This window comes from Alligator mississippiensis, chromosome 1 (genome assembly GCF_030867095.1).
Source record: "Alligator mississippiensis isolate rAllMis1 chromosome 1, rAllMis1, whole genome shotgun sequence".
In the NCBI taxonomy this organism is placed as follows: domain Eukaryota; kingdom Metazoa; phylum Chordata; order Crocodylia; family Alligatoridae; genus Alligator; species Alligator mississippiensis.
In genome coordinates this window covers 48,178,359-48,191,047 of record NC_081824.1, presented here as the reverse complement: position 1 = coordinate 48,191,047, position 12,689 = coordinate 48,178,359, and the positions used below count along the sequence as shown (strand labels likewise).

The 12,689-nt window shown below is 37.0% G+C and overlaps 1 protein-coding gene across 2 annotated transcripts in view; it reads left to right on the top strand.

The window, feature by feature from the left end:
- ELOVL5 (ELOVL fatty acid elongase 5) overlaps positions 1 to 11,755 on the top strand; it is a 53,311-nt gene extending 41,556 nt beyond the window's left edge. For both annotated transcript variants that reach the window (XM_006262414.4, XM_006262413.4), the window contains exons 4-8: positions 3,951 to 4,028; positions 4,758 to 4,929; positions 6,414 to 6,538; positions 8,782 to 8,916; positions 9,852 to 11,755. In XM_006262414.4, coding sequence (XP_006262476.1) covers positions 3,951 to 4,028; positions 4,758 to 4,929; positions 6,414 to 6,538; positions 8,782 to 8,916; positions 9,852 to 9,983 — 642 coding nt within the window. In that variant the 3' untranslated portion in view covers positions 9,984 to 11,755. The remainder of the gene's footprint in view (positions 1 to 3,950; positions 4,029 to 4,757; positions 4,930 to 6,413; positions 6,539 to 8,781; positions 8,917 to 9,851) is intronic.
- The last annotated feature ends 934 nt before the right edge of the window (positions 11,756 to 12,689 follow it).

Below are 12,689 nucleotides of genomic sequence, written 5' to 3'. Positions count from 1 at the left end.
TGAACAATCTGTTTGTAAGAATTGTCCCTACTCTATATCAAGATCCCATGGAATGGTGTCACCTGGAATGTGGGGAACCCTATAGATCTAGAAATTTGGCAGCATGGCTAGTGGTGACAAGACAGAAGACAGGAGCTGTGACAATGGTTCTGCCTATTGCCTTACCGCCAGATTTACAGATCTTTGATATACCTCAACTGTAGTAAGGCTTTGATGCTTTTACAACAGTCTCATAAATAATCTGAGGAAATATGATTACTTTAATCTTATTAAGGTGGGCACAGAATTTAGGATTATTAAGGTGGGTGCATAATTCATTGGATAATCATGTTTAAAGAACAGTTTTCAACATTTCAATGTTAAACGGGAAGGAGGCATTACATGAAGTTTGCAAGAGTCTGTCCCCAAGGGTATTGTTCCATATCTTCTTAAATGATTTGGCAGATGAAATTGTGCAGCACTGCAATGCAGCCAGTCATTTCCTATATTGCATGTGGGCATTCAGTTGTTTTATTCATAAGTGCAGCACTCTCTAGTGTCCCTAATGCATTTCAGACCTTTTCTCCACTTTGTCAAAACCATTTTTCACCCTAATCCTATCTTGTGGAGTATCTACTATGCCACTCTTCTGTTGGTGTCATCTCTGACTTTATTAGGAGTACACAGAAGTTATAGCAGACCACAAGGCTAAATGAGTCAGCGATATAATAATGGGAAAATAAGCTGGTCACATACTGGGATGTATTAACTATAGTAGAGTACATAGATCCGTAATTCTTGCCTTATGGTTAGCACTGGTGGGATATCACCTGGACTACCATGTCCAGTTTTGGGCACTACAGATCAAGAAAGATGTGGTCAATTTGAAGAGAGTTCAAAGGACAGCAATAAGAATGATCAGAGGTCCAGAAAACATGACATACAAAGAAGGGTAGGAAGCACTGTTCACTTCTTTGAATAAGCAGTGTAAACAAAGTGGTTATTTTCTAATTTTTACATCTTTCCTTGAGCTATGAACATTGTATAAAAATTCTTGCAAGCTTTTTCCAAATATGCTGAAGCAAGGTGGTTTTCTACCTAATTTGAGGGCACAGAAGATGTGCAACCACTTAAACATTTCATTTTCTGGAGGCTGTTTTCAGAGAAGTCTAATGATATTATAGTGTTATGCAGAGTTGCTGTTGAGAAATGTAGTTGGTATTTCAGCATGTTACAGTGTTTGGAGTTGCACAGTTAGAGCTTCCCTCTTCAATGGGCAGCATGAAGACAGAGGTTTATGGAATTTCATTAAGGCTGTGTCTAGTTGATTACTTTTAATTTTTTTTTATGTTATTTTAGTTTACATTTAGATGCAAGGCTGAAGCTGTCTTCCTGTGATATGTTTCTCCTTTGTGGTGTAGCAGTATCGAGCATTTTCCATCAGTATTCCACATTATAGAGAAATCCCAGTCTATAATTTTTTTTAAATGTTTGCTTTAAGTGGTGGTGGTGTTTCAGTCTCAAAAAGTCAAAAATGGCTATTCAAACTGATATTTGGATTTTTTTTTAAGACAAGCCAATGTAAGCCAAACTCTCTAAGCTATGGAAGAAATTATGTTAGAAAAGGTGCAATAATTTTAAAATATACTAAGGACTAATTTACTGCCTCCTTCCTAATTCTGCAGTAAATCTGAGTAAAAAACACCAGTTATCCCAGTCTTTAACTAGATTGTTTTAAACAGCTATATAAAATTCTGTAACAATCAGCTGTATTTACATTGGCCAGGAAAAAAACAGCTTTTACTTAATCATACTAACACTGCTGGCATGTTCTTTGATTAAAAGCTTTTGCTGACTCAGTTTGAATTTGGACGTGAAAAGTGAGCAGGTCCGTTGTGCTGGATATTCAGTTTTTAAACTGCTTTAGCCTAAATAGGTCAGAACTGTTTTCCACACTAAGAAATAATCTAAAGACATGCCAAAAAGAACCTTCCCCCCAATTTCTAATGACATTAACTTATTAGTAACAAACATTGGGGACTGCTTAGGAACTTGGAAAGCTAAAAGCAGCCAAATAGTGTCTCATTTGATTTGATAAATATATCAGAAACCCTGCCTAAACTGATAGTTAAGGCCTTTCCTGTCAGCATAAAGGGTGTACCCAGCAAAGGTCTACAATACGAACCCTTTTGACTGGGCCCCAGCAACAGCACAGTCCAATTGTGGAAGCTCTTCTGAACCTCTGCATGAAGATGACCCCAAACTCCCTTGTTTCTTGGTCTGCTTTGGTCCGCAGTATATTTGGCCACTTTCCCATACACTGCAGGCATTGAGCAACCCCTTGAATTTCCATTCCAAAGTTCTGGTTCTTCTGCAGTCTTCCTCCTCTCTCTATAGCATGTATAAACAAGTAGTTCACAGACTTATTTATATAGGATAGTATTACTCTAACAGCTAGAGCCATGGAGACAGCTTTGGTGGATTATACAAGTTAAAATAGTAGTGGGGAAGTGTGGCTCATAGTTTGGCTTGGTTGTGTGCAACCAATAACGTACACATGTAAAGAGAGAAGAAAAGCAGAAGTGAAAACCTGATCCAAAAAACCTGTTAACAAATTGTGTTGTAGTGGTTCCAGGTCTCCCTGTGACTAAACTGTTAGGCACAAATTACTGTGGCACAGAATGCTGTTTGCCTATGTAGTCCATAGATAAACTTGAAATCTTTAAAACTTGATGAAGAAAAAAATCTTTCTTTATTGTGTTTATTTAAACTTGTCATTTGGCCAATTTGAAAATGCCATCAATTTAAGATTTAATACCTAAAGTAATACTGAAGAATCAAAATGTAATAATTCATGTCAAGTTGCTCAAATTTTAAACATGGATAAGAGAAAAAGTGAACTATTTCTAAAGAAATAATGTAATTTAAACAGTCATCTCCAACATGACTTGAATACAGTGCTTAGAAATATAAGGCTCTGGCCAGTTTTTGGTTAGTACCCTGAAAAATCCAGATATATTTTTGCCACTTTAAGCAACCTATAACATTACAGGAATGCAGTGTAAGATCTATAGAATGCTAAGCAAGGTTCCTTTCCAAGTCACGTTCAGACCTACAAACTTCCCTTTAACATAACAACTTTTCTGCTTCAAATGGAAGGAATTCATGCCTCTAGAAGCAAGGCAATTAATTATCTATAAAACATAGGTTTTCGTTTTTGTTATCTTTCTACAATAGGTCCATATATAAACTTGAAATTTTCAAAACTTGATGCAGGGAAGACCTCTCTTTGTTGTGTTTATTTAAGCACCTAATTACTGGGGGGGGAAAGTGTGCGGTAGTGTTAACTTGGACTTCAGTCACTACCATGATTGAGTTGCAACTTGGAGCTTAAATTTAGGCGTAGAGGGTACATCTAAAGGTATGCTTTACTGCTGAGTTGACTAATTAGCCCCACAGTGAAGCGTTACCATCTACACATGCATCCATATCAGGGCACAGTAAATTAACTCCTCTGTACCAGGACAAGTACTGTCTTACAGTAGAGTGATTTACGGTGCCATAACAGATACGTAGATGGCGATCGGGGCTAGCTGGGGCAGGAGGGTACTACAGTGAGGGGGCTGCCTGCCAGCTAGCCTCACACTGTAGCATCCTTGTGTCCCAGCCACCCCCTCCTCCACCCAACCCACTGTCACCACCTGGAGCCCTGGGCTGATCCCTTGCCAGAGCAGGGATACCCTGCTGTGGCTCAACATGCTACAATCCCAAGCATGTGTAAATGCTGCACCTGGGAGAAATAAACTCCGGCACAGATTATTTCTTCATCCTAATTGCATATGTAGATGTACTCAGTGTCTCATTCAGAAGTTCCTAAATAAGCCATTACCAAAAGTTTCCAGCCATAGTTTACATGTACTGGAAAGTGCAATACGTTCATCAAGTGATACCTTATTTTTTCATCTTATCAGCTGGTGACTGGAGTATGGGAAGGAGGATACAATTTCTTCTGTCAGGATACACACAGTGGAGGTGAAGCTGACATGAAGGTACCTTCACTTTAGACCCTCATTTTTTCCTTAAAATTGATTGCTGTTGATGAGTGAGGAACAGAGCAGTATTGATCATTGTTCATGTTCCAATTAAACAAGCCTTCCCCCTCCCCCTTCCTTTCTCAGTGTAAAGGAAATCCAGTGTAAAGGTAAGTCTATAATATGATCTAAGCATGTTTGGTATTTGGAATAAAACACCTTGAACCTGGGCATGTGTTTAATGGATACTTAATGCACATGGCATCTGGGCATATATTTAGAATATCAGTTTGTAACTGTCCATATTTAGCCATAGCTCCCTTTCTTCCCACTTTCCAACATGAATGCTTTCTATCAAACTGCTTTTCCCTACCTTCAGAAAAAGTCTTATGTTATGATGCTCTGTTGAGGAGTCTCACTTCTGAATACCATTCAGACCTGCTTTTTACTGAGCACAGCAGTAACATGTTGCCTGTTTTGTCTTGCTGTGCTCCCTAGGTGCATTGCTATAGCTTCATAAGACATTCTCTGTCATCCTTCTGTTGTATTCATAGTTACAACTTCATATTTGATTTAGAAAGACTAAGTCAAGGAATGGGCTGAAGCTTTACAGACATCACAATGAAAGGCTGTGGTTTGAGATGTTTTGTTGAGTTTAATCCCTTGCAGAGTGAGAAAGTAAAACAAACCCAAGCTCTGGAGAATAATATTGCTAAAGGGTGTTTTTCCTCCTCCTCTCCCTTTTAGATCATACGTGTCCTCTGGTGGTACTATTTCTCCAAACTCATCGAATTCATGGATACCTTCTTTTTCATTTTGCGAAAAAATAATCATCAGATCACTTTTCTTCATGTCTATCACCATGCAACAATGCTGAACATTTGGTGGTTTGTTATGAACTGGGTGCCTTGTGGTCACTGTAAGTACTTTGTGAGGAGAAAAACCTCATAGGCTTCCATTACACTTTTATGTCCCAAGACTGTTACAAATTGCTGCCAAGCAACACTCATTGACTTCAGTCTTTGGCCTGTCCTTTTTAGAGGTTGGTGAAATGTTAAGCTGTTGTGTGAAATTGCAGTGGTTGGTGCTGCTCGTAGACATTAAGCTGTCTGCAGACCTTAACAGTAGAGATTTATTGGACAGGGGTGACATGAAAGTGAAGAGAGAGTAGTTTTTTTGAGTTGCAATATGATGTTTACCATATGCTATATATTGACTCTTATACCTGTGTCATTTTTTGCCTACTTTGTTTGATGTGCCATGCAAACCCTCAAATAAAGCAGCATCCATCATTTAAAATAGGCTCAAAAGCCATGTATGAAGGTGACTAAACAATTAGACTAAAGAACAGTGATTTGATTTCTATCAAGCTTTGCCACGCCAAGATGTCCTTTTCTTTAATGTATTTTATTACACAGATGTCCATAACAAATTATTTCAGTTAATCTTTGTCCCCTGAGAACTAATGAATTTGACTAAATGCCTCTTTATCTGTTCCTGTCCCCTTGTTTAAACCTTGCTAAATACCATTTTCTGCTGGCAACCTAACTGTGATTCTTTAATCTCAGTTGTTTATAGCTGACACTTAGTTTCCCAAATTCATTAGCATAGTTTACTTGTGAGTCAGCTACGCTAAACAGATACTGGCTTTTGCTTCTTAGGAAAAACTTGTTTAGGAAAAGCGTCTATCTGATCTTGTAAGCATAGGAAATAAGTGATGTGGATTCCTAAACCCTTCTTATTACTAAGCAGAACAGTATAAAAACTGTGTATTTTTTGTTGACATAAAACCATACTTTTGAACTTTGAAAAAAGTGCATCTGTAACAACATTATTCTGTGGAAAAGTCAATTACCTACTTGTACAGGCTTTACTGTACAAACACACTTATTCCATATTCTTTTTTTCTTTTTTTTCCCAATCTAGCTGTTCTGTTTGGACTTTAATAACACTATGCAATTTTGTGATGGGCAAGTAAATGTATCTTTAATAGCAGAGAAAGTAAATAACTGCTGTAAACAAAGGCAATAAAACTGATAAACTGAGCATCCAAAAATCCCTATCCCTGTGTGTCTTGTAACAGGGGACAGGCCTAAAATTAGACCTATGAAGTTTTTGATTTATGGACTTGTTCTTGTACCTCTGCGCTACCTGCTTACTCAGTTCTGAGCAGAGAGTCTTGTAAAAATAAACAATGCAGAAGGATGACACAAAATGTACTGATCATATGTCCCTCAGCCTCCTTTGCTTGTTGGCCTTTTGCTCACCTCAGCCTTTGTTTCAGGAAAAATGGTCATCAAAGCATTTTAAGTAGTCACCTTTGAGGCCATCACTTCTGCTTGCATCCGTACAGCAACATGTGATATAATAAAATGCTTTTTCTTTTTCCCCACTGCATTTTAGCATACTTTGGTGCCACTCTAAACAGCTTTATTCATGTTCTCATGTACTCCTACTATGGACTGTCTACTATTCCAGCTATGCGTCCATATCTGTGGTGGAAGAAATACATCACTCAGGGGCAGCTGGTGAGTTACTTATTCTTCAGTCCCTTGCATAAGCTGTAATAGGAGACGGGGATTTTAACTTTGACTGAAACTTGTAAACTTTTCAGGGGAGGGACAGTGGGCTAGTCTCCTGGAGGTGTTTGGGTACCAAAGGAGGCAGTTGGGGCTTACACATCTATTTTTTTCTCCTGGGTGCCTAGAAAAATGTTGTCTTATGTTTCTGTACTGTACTAATTACAGTAGGGGCTTCTGAATACAAATCATGTAATATTAGTTAACACAAAGGAATTGTGATTTTTCTTTCTTAATCTCTTGTGATTTGAAGCTTAATTTATTCCTGTGCCGTAGCAGTGGATGTTCAGGGATTCCCTGTTTTCTGGCTATGGAAAAGCAAGTTCCCTCCCAGCCATTTGTAACCAGTGCACTCTTTTTAAGCATTTTTTTCAGTCATAGGTTGATACTGTGATAACAGAGCAGAAGGTGAATGTGACTTAAAGTCCACAGCTAACAAGGCCCTTTTCTTCTAGGCTTGCAAAACAATTGTCTTTCTGTCTAGTTTCTTGTGTAGTTGGTTATAAATGGCTCTTTAAAAACTCTTCAGTATTTCTTTTCTCCATCTGTATTTAAAAAGGTGGATTTTTTCACTTACATTTGACATGGATTCCTTATATCTATTCATATTACTTATTTTTACTCAGCCATGGGTCCTAAATAAGCTGTGTTGAGCAGGCAATAAAAATGAACATATTTGGGAATATGTATAAAGACCAAAATGTGTGTGTTTGGGGAATACAAGGGTTGTTTGTTTTGCTGCTACCTCTAATTCATAGATTTCAAAACTGTGCCTGAAGGAGGGAGCATATTGTATTGTCACCTTGACAGATCAGGGAATTTAGGCATAGAGAAGTAATTTGCCCAAGCAGGTCAGTGACAGCAATGAGTAGATTCAATTTAATGAGATGCTAATAATATGAGCACTGAACAAATGTTGTAGGTGGGTATAAAAAGTTCAAGACAGAGCTAAAGAGTGGTGAGAACATTGGGAGATTCGATACTTTGTATCTGAGAGCATCTTTCCTCCCAATACAGTGCAACTTTGTCTGTTCCATCTCTTTTGTCCCAGCGTTAGACCCTACTTTCTTCCTTGCTAGTTGATTGGTTCCATTGTAAAACTTCCAGATACCTAGAACAATCCCCTATCAACCAGATCATACCACCTAATGGTATCTGTGAAGATTGTCCCACCTCCCCGACCCAGGTTACAAGATGCAGTGTTTGTTTCCCTACAAGATGGATTAAACTGTTTTTTTCTGGTTCTCAATAATTTTCCTTAATTCATCAGTCTCCATATAAGAATGAAAGTTGACCAAGGTCCTTTGCAACACTTAGGTTGTGAATAGTGACAGTGCTGGGTGGGGACTACAGACACAACAGCCAGAGGTCCCTGGGCACACCACACCACATGTTGCAGAAAGGTTTTCCAGGGTGACCTCATGTAGTTCAGCTGGTTACTTGTGGGGAAGGACTTACAGCAGTGTGTTTCCCACAGAAATTTTTCAGCCCAAGAAGTTCTAAAGCAGTCCTTCCTCTTCCTCACCTGACACACATGTTTTGACATTAGGATCAGGAGTCATTTAATTACGTTTCTCTATTTTAAGAAATAGGTAATACAGCGCTATGATGGTTTTTATTTAACAAGTTTATGTAACCAAACCCACCCATGCAAATATTGGCCAGTTTAAGCACAGAACAAAATTCCTAGTCATTTGCTTCCCTCACCCCTTTAGACCAGCACCCTCTATCCTTTCTTCCCGCAACCACGGGATCATGCTTAAATAGATCCCATGATTTCTATAGATCCAGTGTGGTATACCTGTGCAAAGGCGGCAAGTACACGATTAGCTTTAGGCTGATATGGAGAAGGAAGACAGAGCTGCATAGTTACATTGTGCTTTGGTCCCAAGTAAAGTGGCAATGGATTTCAACTTCCTAATGGTTTTGCATCATAACGAAATACTTATTTTTTGTAAAGGGTGAAAGTGGATTTTATACCTCAGTGCATTTTAACAGTTTTTATCAGATAAAACTCTTTTAAAGAAATGGTCTGTCAAGCAATGTTTGTTTTTAAAAAATCTGGTTCATAACATGAAAACAAACTATTTTCAATGTACTTTAGTGATTATTTTAACTTGTTCTAAAATGTATTTCACTGGTATTTGTTTTCCTCCTTGTCACATCACACTCTTTTTTTCTCTCTCTTTCAGACTCAGTTTGTCCTGACAATCTTCCAAACCAGCTGTGGTGTTGTTTGGCCATGTCCATTCCCTCTGGGGTGGCTGTATTTCCAGATTTCCTATATGATTTCTTTGATTATTCTCTTCACAAATTTCTACATTCAGGTAAAAGTAATATCCATTCATTGTTTGTACCATTCTGGCAATTATCTATTTTTTAAAAGTGTTGTGCAGTAACATATTTCTTTGAGCCTTGAATTGTATTTAGGTGCTTTTTCCCCTCCCCTCTTACATAAACTTTTTTTTGTTTCAGTGCTTCACTCTCACTGCCCTTCAACCCATCTTCATCAAGTGCTTTTAGTGCGCTGTATATGCAATTAAGGAAGATTAGGAAATTGAATAACAAGCAGAAGCTGAATGTTACCAAATGCTTTTAGCATTTGGTATATAAAAGAGTGTGCAAGAGAGAAGCAGTGACCTATGAAGCTGATACACATTTATTCACATAACATTATCATTGCTGCAAAAATAGAGCCTAACTGTCATAAATGATTCCATCTTCCAAACATTTTCTCAATATCTGACATCTAAACCATTGCCAAAAATCTTTTTCTTTGATCTATTTGCATTGAGATTTGCTGTATATCCAATACAGCAAAACTAGCGGATTAGTGTTAACTCCTCTGGCTCTAAAATGCATACATAACAACTCATGAAAAGTGTATATGATCTCTGAACATATCCAGAACTTAACGTATATTTCATTGAAAAAGGCAGGAATCGGGCTTTTGTGCTAGGATGTACAAGGCATTGCATTTTTTTTTTTAATTGCCATCCAAACCAGTTAGTTTTGGTGGTTTCTTTTAGCATAATTTAGCCCTGCCATGTGCTTACAAAATTCCTTAACTCTTCCTAACACCGTCTTTGTACTGTTTGTTCTCTTGTCCTTTCTTCCTTAGCAGGATATAATCCCTCCACATGTGAAAAAATATTTCGCTTTTAAAATTATGTATTCCAAATGAATGTAAGTTAATTTTAATGTTTATTTAACTTCTTTAAGGAAACGTGTCATTTATATTTTGTACTTCTGTGTGTTTTAGACATACAACAAGAAAGCATCCTCTAGGAGGAAAGAGTATCAGAATGGCTCTACAGCCATGGTGAACGGGTACACAAACAGCTTTTCTTCCCTTGAGAACAATGTGAAACAAAGAAAACAAAGGAAGGATTGAAGACCAAACTAAGAAACCATTTTGATATGCCCGACAACAAAATCATCTGATTGTAAGCACAATAAGAATTGTGCACTGATACTCTAACAGCTACTGTAACTATTCCTGCCTAGAATAGTGTGATTTATGTAGGACTTAACCAGTGCAAACACCCTAGAAACTGTATACAGAATATAAAAGTAGGTTAAAGTTAATAATAATTCTGGGCTGTCACTGACCCCGCTATAGACTGTGGAAGAGAGTATTATTGTAGTATATGACACTGCTGTTGCCTTACTAGTCAATAAGATAGGTGCTGAATTATTGATTCACAATTTCAAAACACTGTAATCCAAACTCATTTTTTACTGTAGATTATGCATGTGATTGTAAAAGTAATTTGTATGATGTTGTTTTCAGTAGATAAACACACATGCCTTAAAAAATTAAAAAGCAGGGCCCAAAGCGTATTACTGGTTTGAAAATTAGGCTGTGCTTCAAATTCTGAGTTGATTGACTTTTAAATAAAAGTCAGTTAGAGAAATCCATTGATTGTTTTACTGTCCTGTGTGTGGTACTTAACATTATGTATCTCCGCATGATGCAGTGAAATTAGAAATGGCACATCTAGTTTTGTATATTTGGCTTTAATTGACTAAACAGTCACAATCCAGATGGACCAGTTATTTTACCTTTTTAATAGATCTTATTTTTTTATTTTACATGTCACTAATGTAAAATTTAATTGGCACTTTCATGGTCCAATAAGACTTAGATATTAATTGTCTATAATGGCTAAAAATATACAGGGTGGACACATCTTGTTTTCTATTTCTGTGTATTTCTAAATTGCATAGCAGTTTTTAATACTGGAAGCTGTGCCAGTTTCAAATATTGTGTTACCATAGCCATATCTGTGTTTTAAAAGTGACTGGATAGTCTGTGACTTACCTTCTGAAAGTTCATTTAAAAATGAAGACAAAAGAGGCTTTTCAGATATATTTGTTCATAATTTAAGTTGGCATTTTTATTGCTATGTGTGTAGAGTACATTGAGCTCTTAATGTGCCTCGCTCGTGAAAACAGGTTTGTTTGTTTTAAAAAAAAGCAAAATCAAAAGAGACTAAATCATACATAATATTTAAAACAAAACCCTTGAAATGAGCTGCAGATGAGTGTTTGTTTTGTTAATGTAAGTTGTGTTTATCACCTGTAACTTTTTGGCTTGTCTACAGGTTTGTTTTGAAATACTTGTTAAAATTACTATTCACTGTAAAATCTTGCCTTGCACACATGAGGAGTCATTTGCAAAGCAGACATCTCTAACTGGAATGTCATTTGCTCTGGTGGGGTTTAGCTTATGAAGACTTTATTGATTTAACTCTAAGAACATTTAGTTAAATGTACGAGGGATCTTATTGACCATTTGCTAAAGTATAATGTTTTTGCTTTGATATTTATATAAATATCAGTTTACCATGTTTAATTTTTTTAAATAAATTTGCACATCCATTAGGGAATAATGAGTTCTTCTCTTCAGCCTTGTGGCTTTTCTTTATTTGTTTTGAGGGAGATACAGTGTCTGTTTACATTTACATTATCAAAGCTTGTGTATGTGTGTCTTCATTTCTAGGTACTGGTTTACAAAGTCTTTACATATTTCAGTACAGCAGCTGTAACATTCAAAATATGCTGTCTAAATGTGCTATAAATAAACCCTTGGCTCATCTGAATATACCTACATTGTTAATGTTTGACATTTGTTTAATCATTAAAACACGTTTGATTTATCTATGCCTGAATTCCATAGTGCATTTTTATGGATTTGATAGAATACCCTTATTTATATAAAGCCCAATTGGAGATGGTGGAGGGCAGAATTTTAAAGGACAACTGCTAACACTTACATAAATTTGAAATGTAGTACATTTGCCAAAGTCCATACATAAAGCATCAGCAAGTGCCAAATGCTTTAGAAGTAGTTGGCTTCACATTTAAAAATGTTTAATATATCAAGGGTATAATTCTCTCAGTGGAATTAATGACTTCTTTATAGTACAGGTACAAGATTAAGAGGTAAGAACAGCATAGCACTTAAGCATATTGTCTGTAAAATGGGAATAATCAAATCTCAAAAGCACTGAGTTCCTGCTTTTATGTTCATCTCGGTGCCCTACCTGTTTCAAAAGCATTTAACCAATATATGCACTCTGATTTTAACAGGTGCTAAGATACCATGGTGATAGGCCAGGTAGAAGTACAACTATTTACCTTGCTCTTTTCCTTCTAGTCTGCAGGCTGTTATCAGAAGAAGACCAAATCAAGGAAGCAGGTCTGAATTTTGCACTGAAGGCCTGGAGGTTCAAGATTATTCTGGTCTCTTCTGGGAGTGAGTTCAAATTCATGGGCCAGTTGCTAAAATAGCTTGGTTTCCTGTACAACATGAATTGAACTTTGAGATTTGACAATGTCATTGACTGTATAGCTGTTCTATGAAGGTTGTAATTACATGGGGTGGTAGAGTGCTGCAGATAACAAGTCGATTCCATGGAGAGCTTTCAAGGCAGAAGCTGAAACCTTAAACTGAAGCTGGTATTTCTAGCTCTCTTCTATAAGAGAAGAGCTCTTGTAGAGCTCTCTTCTACAAGAAAACCTGCATAGATTCCTCTAGGCTCATCCCTGTCCCCTCCTGTTAGATTTGGATATTATGTATGGCTGTAGGTAGAAG